At 41.8% G+C, this 10,043-nt stretch overlaps 2 protein-coding genes and 4 non-coding genes across 6 annotated transcripts; all 6 read left to right on the top strand.

The window, feature by feature from the left end:
• The first annotated feature begins 485 nt into the window (after positions 1 to 485).
• On the top strand, positions 486 to 5,132 carry rpl7 (ribosomal protein L7). The gene is made up of 7 exons (XM_030079171.1): positions 486 to 628; positions 1,136 to 1,235; positions 1,419 to 1,585; positions 1,832 to 1,969; positions 2,492 to 2,601; positions 4,240 to 4,458; positions 5,089 to 5,132. The coding sequence occupies exons 1-6, from the start codon at positions 615 to 617 to the stop codon at positions 4,446 to 4,448; spliced, it is 738 nt and encodes a 245-aa protein (XP_029935031.1). The 5' UTR covers positions 486 to 614; the 3' UTR covers positions 4,449 to 4,458; positions 5,089 to 5,132.
• Positions 1,669 to 1,759, top strand: LOC115379329 (small nucleolar SNORD12/SNORD106). Its single transcript, XR_003930236.1, has one exon. It is a non-coding gene; the product is annotated as a small nucleolar SNORD12/SNORD106 (small nucleolar RNA).
• LOC115379324 (small nucleolar SNORD12/SNORD106) lies at positions 2,180 to 2,271 on the top strand. Its single transcript, XR_003930233.1, has one exon. It is a non-coding gene; the product is annotated as a small nucleolar SNORD12/SNORD106 (small nucleolar RNA).
• Positions 2,962 to 3,055, top strand: LOC115379328 (small nucleolar SNORD12/SNORD106). Its single transcript, XR_003930235.1, has one exon. It is a non-coding gene; the product is annotated as a small nucleolar SNORD12/SNORD106 (small nucleolar RNA).
• LOC115379327 (small nucleolar SNORD12/SNORD106) lies at positions 4,599 to 4,692 on the top strand. Its single transcript, XR_003930234.1, has one exon. It is a non-coding gene; the product is annotated as a small nucleolar SNORD12/SNORD106 (small nucleolar RNA).
• A 1,582-nt stretch (positions 5,133 to 6,714) lies between the features above and the next one.
• On the top strand, positions 6,715 to 9,065 carry LOC115379237 (uncharacterized). Its single transcript, XM_030079959.1, has 7 exons — positions 6,715 to 6,904; positions 7,013 to 7,055; positions 7,524 to 7,618; positions 8,183 to 8,321; positions 8,621 to 8,728; positions 8,840 to 8,895; positions 8,998 to 9,065. The coding sequence occupies exons 1-7, from the start codon at positions 6,715 to 6,717 to the stop codon at positions 9,063 to 9,065; spliced, it is 699 nt and encodes a 232-aa protein (XP_029935819.1).
• The last annotated feature ends 978 nt before the right edge of the window (positions 9,066 to 10,043 follow it).

The following is a 10,043-nucleotide window of genomic DNA, read 5'->3' as shown; positions in this document are numbered from 1 at the left end:
TGAAGCGTGTGCGCCCTCTGCCGGTCGGCTGGTGAGCAGCCGCCACCTGTTGCATGGCAAATGGTGAGACTATTTTACACAGATAATTATATTTATTTCGACATCTTTCTTTTTAGTACTCGTTTCTTGTCTTTCCCTCCAAAATCGGGCCAGTAAAAATGATCTGGAATAACCGAGTGACAATTAAAAGCCATGGCTCCCCTAATGATGTAACTGATGATAAATTGATTGGAAAATGATAAAGAATATCACTTTCCAGTTTGCCCCAAATCAACTTTGACCAAAGTAGATCAATCAGCGTCCCATTCAATTCAATTCAATCTCTCTCAACCACTCATTCATTCATTCATTCACTCTCTCACACACACACACACACACACACACACACACACACACACACACACACACACACACACACACACCTATCGCATTTCTAAAATCTTATTTTTTCACGGACAGATTGCCATATCACAATTAAATTTAGAATATATCGGTTTTGGCTGTGGCTCGCGAGGAACTGACAGTTCAGGCAACTGGAAAGACAGCCCGCGGGGGTCCTAAACGTTTTAACCCGCACATGCGCAGACAAATTTCCCTCTTTCTCGGTGGACACAATGGCGGACGCAGAGTGAGTGTCTACTGCCCTGCTAAAATCTAAGTCCATCTAATGCTAAAACAGCCATCGCGGTTGAATTTTCACATGGCAGAGTTTGTTTAGTTTGCACACACACCAAAGTGATTATTATTGGTGCAGATTTTAATTTCTGAGGCATATTTGTGGTCAAGTTTTGATGACTACATCCTACTGATGTAGTCGACCAGAACATGTCTGTCTTGCTAGCCCCCGTGCTCCCAGCGAGTAGCTCATGTTGTCAGCTTCGAGGAAAATAAACTTTAAGGTTGACATTAAGAGTTAAAGTACAGTGCTGTGAGTTTGGTACGAATATACGACTCGTGTAGAAATGTCTACCTGACACGGAGCTTGCTAACGACAGGCTAGCATGATAGCCGCCTCCCGCTGCGGTGATGCCGGTATCAAACGTGGCGAGTCACGGGGAGAGAGAGAGATAAGTTTCTGGATGGAAGTAGCACCTTTGCGTGTTTGGTAACCGGTGTTATGTTTTGTCCTCTAAAGAAAAAAGGTTCCGGCGGTCCCTGAGAGCCTTTTGAAAAGGCGAAAGGCCTTCGCCGCCATGAAGGCCATGCGCGTTAAGAAGATGCTGGCTGAGAAAAAGGTAAGTGACAAGCGTGCCCGTGTTGTGTGCTGGATCTGTTGGTATTTGTGAAGCTGCTGACTCTTAAAATTAAAATAGAAATGTCTGTAGTACCGCACGGTGTAAGATGTATGCTGTTAGTACTTTGTTATTGGCTTCACATGGTCTTTTACTCATTGAGTGCTTTTCCTGATGTGCCTCTAGTCTCGCAAAGTGACCAGGAAACTGATCTACAAGAGGGCTGAGAAGTACCACAAGGAGTACAGGGAGATGTACAGGCGTGAGATCCGCTTGGCCCGTACTGCTCGCAAAGTGGGAAACTACTATGTGCCAGCTGAGCCCAAACTGGCCTTTGTCATCAGGATCAGAGGGTGAGTGATGTGCACCGTCTCACAGTGGAGCCACTACTGTCAGAAAACCTGTCAGTGAAGAAACTGATTTTCTGCATTTTGTAGTGTGGTTTATGATGAACAATCTTTCCCCGACATATCGACCATGGTGAAATAGATGTGTAAAAATAAGCCAAATTGCTCTGAAAACCACAACAAGGATTTACTAAAATGCCAGAACACATCGGTGTGTTTTGAGTAATGTGTTAATCGGACACTGTCCTCCAGAATCAACGGAGTCAGCCCCAAGGTCCGCAAAGTTCTGCAGCTGCTCCGTCTGCGCCAGATCTTCAACGGGGTGTTTGTCAAGTTGAACAAGGCTTCAATCAACATGCTGAGGATTGCCGAGCCCTACATCGCTTGGGGGTAAGGCTGCTGTTGCTCTCACTGGACTAGAAGTTGATGTGACCTTTGCTGGAGACATTGCATCAAAAATATGTAGTTAGTTTACGTCCATTGCTGTTACTGACAGTTTGGCTGAGATATCAGGACAAAGGTTGTGCTGGGCGTTGCACTGGTGAATCAAACATTGGCTTCTGGTTGCCCTGCCAGTGTAAATGTCATACCTCATGATGGAATGTGGTTAATGATGCTGAACTTTTTTCCCCATCTTATCGACCATGGTGAATACTGACTGAAAATAAGCCAGTTTTGTCTGAAGCCGCATTCCGCATGCATCCAACATTCAAAGTTGTAAGATAAGAAATGTCATAGGATATCGTGTAGATAACTGTCGTTTTTATTATCCAGAATTGTTTGTGAAAAGCTTTGAATTTGAATTAACATCACACCTTTTGGATAAAGCATCCTGTCTTAATTTTAACTACACTTTCTCAAGCTGTCATGATTTCAGCCCGTAACCTTTTTTAAACATGTTTTTTCCTTCAGATACCCCAACCTGAAGTCTGTGCGTGAGCTCATCTACAAGCGTGGCCATGGCAGGATGAGGAAGCAGCGCATTGCTCTCACAGACAACGCTCTGGTGGAGAAGGCCCTGGGTATGGAATTTTTACACCGTCTTAAAGGGACTCTACATCATTTAGAAATGCTCCCAAAACTGTTGCAGTTTTAACATTGTTATATGGATGCTGGACTGCACTACAACAGAAAAAAATTTAGTCTACTTTTAAGTTGTCATCAACTAAGATTTAGATTAGTTGGCTAATTGGTAGCAGAGTAAGGTTTCTGTCTGTGTATTGGTGATTTACAGTGTTTAAAACCAGTGTGAGTTTCCATCAGCCAAAATTAAATTCCCAGTTTTGGCTTCTAAGCCAAATCTGTTGCATTAGCAGATGAAATGGATGATTGTGTCAGACTAAGACCATTGTGAATATATACCTTCAGAGGTGTGACTGCTACATGTGGTTAATGATGCACACTTTTTTCCCCGTCTTATCGACTTTGGTGAGAAAAAAAACTGAAAACTAAGCCAGTTGTGTCTGAAACCACATGACAGTCAAGCAGTCTGATACTTGGTCTCATCCACAGGGTTGTGCCCTCTCAGTTCTTATTTCAGTGTTTATTTCAACCTGTTTGGAGCAGCAGATTTCACTTATTGGTAAACACTTGATGGTTGAAGAAGTGGTGGTAGGTGAAATTGCTCAGTGTAGTCTTTAGTTACTCACTGCAGTCTTTGGTTAAAATTGGGAACCTACATATTATAGGTCCTATATGGCACAGTGTTGCCTGTCACACGTTTAGACGGTCATTGAAAAGTATTGAACGCCACAGAATGATGAGCTACCCTAGTATCTAACATTTTGGAGTGACACCAACAATTGTTTCTCCTTTTAAATAATGTAATTGTTCAATCCCAACCGCTAAGATGTTTGTAATCCTGAGATACTTATGCCTTGTGTGAGGCTGCTGCCTGATAGGCATCCCTGAGGGGAAGAAAGTCTTTGGAGAGTATATCTGCAGGAATTCTAACAAGTTTAATTCTAGCTGATTGACATTTGGGGGATTGCTTGGAGGTGAATGTTTTGCTTCTTTAAAGTACACTCAGAATAATGGGCTAAGCTAGCCATATCCATGTCTTTTTCTAACTAAAAACAAGTTATAGATGAGAATACTGATTTTTTTTTTTTCCTTTGTTTCCCCGGATTGCTTCGTTTATTTAAAGCACAGTATCACCTTTACAGCCTCAAAGGGCTTTACATGCCCACAAGTTTTCCAACAAACAAGACAGTGGATTGGTGTATGAGCTGGCGAGCCATGCATGTCTTTTCCTCAGCTGGCTTGACTAGTCACTACATTGGGGAAGCAAATACTTAAGCTTTAAGTATTACTCTGAAAACAATTTCAGCCTTGCCACCTTAAGTCCAATTGGCACCAACAGAATGTTGATGTCTGACACTGTAACAGAACATCCCAATGCTCCATGCAGGTTGAATCAAATTTTAACATCAGTGTAATTTGTAAGAACAATTTGATGTTGATTTGCTAATCACTTGAGACAAGTTGGACACTTCAGATTGTCCAAAAAGACAATCCAGTATATGAAAAGTGGTTATTTAATTGAATGTGCCAAAGCTCTTGACATCACTGTCTTTCTGTTGAGTGAAACTAGTTCTCATGTGCTTGCACAAGCTGTTCCTTTATGTGATTTGTTACTCATGTGTCATTTACTCCTGTAGGCAAGTATGGCATCATCTGTGTTGAGGACCTCATCCATGAGATTTACACAGTTGGAAAGAACTTTAAACCTGCCAACAACTTCCTGTGGCCCTTCAAGCTGTCATCCCCCCGTGGTGGCATGAACAAGAAGACCACACACTTTGTGGAGGGAGGAGATGCTGGCAACAGGGAGGATCAGATCAACAGATTGATCAGGAGGATGAACTGAAATCACCATGGTGAGTTGCACCCAGGGTAAATTCATGTGTGTTCAGAGATCTAAGTGTCAATTTAGGATTAGATGATACTGGATGAGAGCTCAAGGGAAAATTGAACATGGCTGCAGCAGCAACATTTTAGCTTTAATGATGGCTCATTAGATGTGGTTAATGATGCTGAATCTTTTTTCCCCATCTTATCGACCATGGTGAAAATTATCTGAAAAATAAGCCAACTTTGTCTGAAACCACATCCGCAGCCATCAAGTCTCAAATGACCCAGTAGAGATGCTTCATTTATGTTGGTCAGAGACAGTGGACAAGTAATATGTTGCATAATGTTATATTCAACATTTCAATAAAAATTTGGCTCAAGGGCAGATCTGACACTTTGAATGAGGTGGTAATCTTAGATCCCAGATAAAAGCTGAGGGATATTCAGTGTCGGGTAAAAAGCTCAATGACGACTTGACTGTCTATCAAATGTTTTGTAAGAAAAACGTGAATTAACCCTGGCATTCCTGGTTGTCGGTTCAGTGTTTGTTTGATGTAATCATTGATTTCAGTTTGCTTGTTGCCTTTGTAACATAAGACTGGGAAACCACATTTAGTTTCTCTAAATTTAACATCTTTTTTTTTCCCCCCTTACAGGTTTTCACCGGATCCAAAATGTACAATAAAAACAAAGAAAAAAAGCTTTGAGTGTTTGTCTCTTTATTGAATGTCAGTGTGAATTGTTTGTGATAAAGTGCCACCCAAATAGCACAACTGCATTGACTAAAGTCGCCAGTACATAACCAGTGAGCAATAATATACATGTATGTAATTATAAATATAGGTTTTTATTATAGATCAGTGGTGTTGTCAGTGAAACACACCATAGGTCACAATGCTGTATTATTTGATGTGGTGGAAATGTTATTTTCACAATGTAATAATTAGTAACATGTCAGTCTTCGATTGGCCCCTTGTGACATGGCAGAGGGACTGTCACTTGTCACCTGCATGTCTCATAACTCAGTGGTTCCCAGTCCACAAGGAACCCCTGTCCTGCAGGTTTTTGTTCCAGTTTCACTTTCACATCTGATCCATTTTAGGGCTTCATGCTGGTTGGTTGAAACAGATGTACCTGAGCAGGGTGTGCATTAAGGTGCTGGAGCCTTAATTGGAGCAGGGCTTCCTTGAGGACTGGGTTGGGAACTGTGAAAGCTGACTTTGTACTTAACAGTGCTATCCAGTAGTGTCACTGCATGCAAAGAAATGCATATTTGAGCTCCAACAAGTAAGTCCATCTCATTTCTCGTTTTCCTCCTTTGATTGAAGATTTGTCCCTTAATCAGTTAACAGTTAAGTCATCAACAAAAAGCTCAATCTTTGGCCCTTGATGGCACACTGCTGTCAACTAGACCCCTAAACAAAAGCACAAGTGGAGACACATTGTGCTGCAGGACCAACTCAGTTTTATAAATATCTGGCAAATGAATGACCAGCATTCAGAGGATACACTGGTAAAGTTGGGCAAAGAATTGAGTACACAGGTTGTAATAAAGTGTTTCCTCTGAAAGTAACATGAATTATCAGGGTGTCTAGGGGTCCTTTTAAAAAGTCTTAAAATGTCCTAAATTCAATTTAGCAAATACAAGTGTTTAAAAGTCATTAAGAAGTCTTAAATCTGACTTCATGAGGTTTTAATTTCAACATAAAACATTTTACCTGCTTTAATTCATCCATGTTTTCCAATGTACATATTGCAGAGTAACTTCACTCACTTTATACTTAGCTCTAACACTTACCAGCAGAGAGAAAACCTCAATACTTGGGGACATCTGTGCAGTTCTGTGGAAAAGTATTGGGTAGATCTACTGCAGAACCACCTTAAGGACACTTGACAAAAAAAAAAAAAAAAAAAAAAAAGATGGTAATTTATATGAGATTATTTGTCCCTAAAAAGTCAAATTTATTCAAAATCACTATTTAAAAAGCATCATATTTAACCCTCTGAGTCCTGTTTACGCACTAATTATTATTTACCAACGAGCACAATATTTGTTGCTCAAAGTGTAAATCCAGTGTGCCGTCTGTTGCCATGGTAACGCGGTGACTCACGAGCATTTCCCACCTTAAGCTGCGAGGAAGCCCAGCACTGCTGCTCAGAGATGGCTGCTGCTGCTCAAACACACGCATTTGCTCTCTTGTAAAGACCAGTAAGTACATTTTGGTGTGAGGTGTCCTCGTCTCGGCTCTATGTGGATGTATTCACACGGCGGCCCCGGCATGATGACTCTCCAGGTTCAGGTATCGCTGCCCGCTGCAAGGGGAGGCTCGGGTTGCAGCCAGCGCGGCCCTGATGCGGCCGGGTATCCCGTCAACAGGAATTTGTATATGATAGCAAATGGTGGACAAGCAGCTGTCAGACAAAGTATTCACCCTCAGAGCCGGAGATTCCCACCAATCCATGCTTTGGGCAGTGAGTACACTCTGATATAATCTGTGTGGCCTGGCTCAGTGTGTTGGCCCTGTTAATGTAGATGCAGATAGCCTCCTGTTGACTGAAAGGCGGTTGTCTCTGTTGCAGAGTCGGGGGATGGAAAGTCATTGCTGAGCAGCCTTATGATAGGGTAAGACACAGCTGCATTTTAACAGAACCTTAAAGGGGCATACCGCATGTTTGAGGAATTCATGGCACAAAGTAATAAATGATATTCCTGCGCTGAAGGGCCATCTTGTAGGCCCATTTGTGCAGATGTGCAGGTTTCTGGCCTAGAAGCTCAAAAAATTAAACACAAGCCTGTGTTATCAATGCGTAACATGGGGCTGCACAAGGGAGAGGCATTGGGAAGGATGTGAAAACATGCAGATGTTTTTTTTGTTTTTTTTTTCATGTGGTTTCATTCTCTGTGTCAGCACTGATAATCACTATATTTGAGTCTCAGTTGTCTAGCAACTGGCTTTGAGAATGAGTTGGACAGCTCTACTCTGGTTAAACCATGCATACATTATAACTCTGAGTGTCATTTCCCTTTATGGATCAGAAATGTTGATGAAGGGCATCTGAATTTATTTATTTCTCTTTAATTTATGCTTAGGGGACCTAACTTAGCCAAAGAGGACAGACTGGGGTCAGAGAACAATGACCTGGAGAGGGACATCAGTGGAAGGCACTTTTTATTCGACAAGCAAAGTAAGAGTGATACAATATAGGTTTAGAGTTATTAATCAAGGCCCAGTCTGCAGGTAAGCATACCCTGTGTTGAAACAGTGGCAGTAGCAACCCACCAGCTGGGATGATATATGGGATTGAATTTTTTTCTAACTGAAATAAATTGTTTTTGATATTAGTATTACATAGTATTATCAATATACAGTATGTGATTGTTAAACATGAGTTTCAAATGTAACTTATGTAATGTATCCACAATGTTTTCTTAGATTGTATTTTCATAAGTGGAGGCACCATATGATTTTGAAGTTTGCATGAGCATTGTGACCAGCTGTAACAGCCAGTAGGTGGAGTCCTCATCATTTCTAATGAACACTGTGGTCCTATGATCTCTGTGAAAGTTGTAGGTCTTTGGCGTAACATAAAGCAGCCTCCAGGTGTACTGCTTTTGTGATGGAAATTCAAATGCAGTACAGAATTATGTAGTCATAATGTAAAAACAAAGTGATTTTTTGACAATGACATTTCAAAACTGGCAAATATCTGACATCAGTTTTTATAATGAGTAACTCTCCTCATTCCCAGAAGACAGGTTTGAGCGAAGCAGGACTGTGATTCCTCCACTGCCAAGAGATTACCATGTGCACAGACCTGGCAACCTGCATCACTTCAGGCTCCCCAAGGAGCTGTCCCACAGCCATGCAGTTGGGCCCTTCACCCTGGGGTAAGCAGCTAATTAGTAATATCAGGGTTATTAGTCAAGCAGATCTAGCTGCACAATGCACAGCACATTCCTGGAGTCAGATGCACTGTTGCAGATTACAGCAATCAGATGATGTCAGTGTCCAATGGATGACAAATTAATGAACAAGAAAGACAGTGGCCACACACAATTCATGATTTGTTGCAGACAAATATCTGATAATATCAGGGGATGTTTAAGTGCCTTGTTGTCTGTATTTAGTGTTAGTATTCTTGCAAAGCTTTTTCCATATTCTGAAATTGCTCAATTTTGCCTTCCAGCTCGCGTGATAGATACGATCTGAACACAAGTCCAGCCTTTCTCTTTCCTTCTGCTGTAGTGCTCCATGGCAGAAACACCCTCTCAGTTGATAACTGCAAGTTCAACAGGTATTTTTGGTCATGCATGCTAAACTCGACCTAACCAAACTGAACCAGTGAAGGCTTTCCTCAGCTACTGCTCAGTATCTATGTCTCCTCTGCTGTTCCTTTCTTCCACAGGCCCAAGGTGAATTACCCAGCCTGCAACCTGTTCACTATTCGAGACAATCAGAAAAGTGAGTTGATTTAATGTTACGACTCTGGACCCGCTGCTCTCATGAGACTTAAGTACATGCTCCTTCCATTCTCTGGTATTTGTTGTGGTCTTAACATGTCAGGTCAGAGCACCGGGTCTGGACCAAGTGACAAGGAGCACCCAACCTTCAACCTGTACAACTGTTTATGACATTGATTTATGGCTAGCAAACATGTTGCTTTTTATGGATGTTCCTTCTTCAAACAAGCACCTATGGTCCCACGCCTCATTATTGTCAGTTTTCCAGCCCGTTGATGTTTTGTGGTCTGTAACAGAGCGGGGCTGTGGGCCTTACAGAGGGAATGTTCAGTGTTGTCAAGTGCAGGGAGGGATTCTCCTGACACCTTGTTATAATTTGTGGCTTACTTCAGCTGTTCACTCTGCTTTTGAGCTCATTCCGGTCCACGGTCTCAGTCAGTGGTTACGCTTTCAAAAATATAGGCCTCCTTTTCTTTACTTGGCCGAAAGCTGATACATGTAGTGTTTGTTTTTGAGAAGTGTTACGATATTTTTTATTATACACTGACTGCAAAATACACTATTATTAAGGTATTGTTGAGGTGGAGCCAGGTAAAAGCCATTATCCCTCAGCAAATTGCATGATTAACTCCTTACCAGTCACAAAGGAAGAGATGCAGATGAGTTAGCGAGGCATTTTGAAGTTTTGAGACGTTCAAGATGTGGATTGTGTAAAAAGGGACTGCAACTCAATATCAGAAAGTTGTTCTTAATATTTTGCACAGCCATTGTATGGGTATTGTGTTATAGATCTAGCTGTAATATCACTCTTGCTCTTTTCATCCTCCCTTTTTCTCTCGCTATCTTTTTCTCTCTTGCTTGCTGTTACAATACAGGCCAGAGCTACCCAGATCCTATGGTCGGAGCATCTCGTTCTTTTATGCAAAGGATATCTGAGCTGTCATCTTTGGAGAGTGAAACAGTGAGACAGGAGAAGCCCAAGAAGTTGAGAAAAACTCGAAAACCCTCCTGACAACAACAGGAGTCAAGGATCACAACCTTACACACCGTGCCAAGGTCATCTGAACAAAATAAAGCATCTGCGGCACCATGTTCATTTCAGTGGCTTGGTCTGACTGCATGTTTTTCCTCCGTGATACTAGTTTGCTG

This window comes from Myripristis murdjan, chromosome 20 (assembly GCF_902150065.1).
Source record: "Myripristis murdjan chromosome 20, fMyrMur1.1, whole genome shotgun sequence".
Lineage (NCBI taxonomy): Eukaryota > Metazoa > Chordata > Actinopteri > Holocentriformes > Holocentridae > Myripristis > Myripristis murdjan.
This window is presented reverse-complemented; position numbering and strand designations above follow the sequence as displayed.

Bases quoted from the DNA above. Each gene is read 5' to 3' on its own strand.
- rpl7 (XM_030079171.1), top strand. The intron at 1,970-2,491 runs GTAAGGCTGCTG...TTTTTCCTTCAG, and splicing joins GAGCCCTACATCGCTTGGGG to ATACCCCAACCTGAAGTCTG. The intron at 2,602-4,239 runs GTATGGAATTTT...TTACTCCTGTAG, and splicing joins TCTGGTGGAGAAGGCCCTGG to GCAAGTATGGCATCATCTGT.
- LOC115379237 (XM_030079959.1), top strand. From the start codon at position 6,715: ATGACTCTCCAGGTTCAGGTATCGCTGCCCGCTGCAAGGGGAGGCTCG. The intron at 6,905-7,012 runs GTGAGTACACTC...TCTCTGTTGCAG, and splicing joins ACCAATCCATGCTTTGGGCA to AGTCGGGGGATGGAAAGTCA. The intron at 7,619-8,182 runs GTAAGAGTGATA...CCTCATTCCCAG, and splicing joins CTTTTTATTCGACAAGCAAA to AAGACAGGTTTGAGCGAAGC.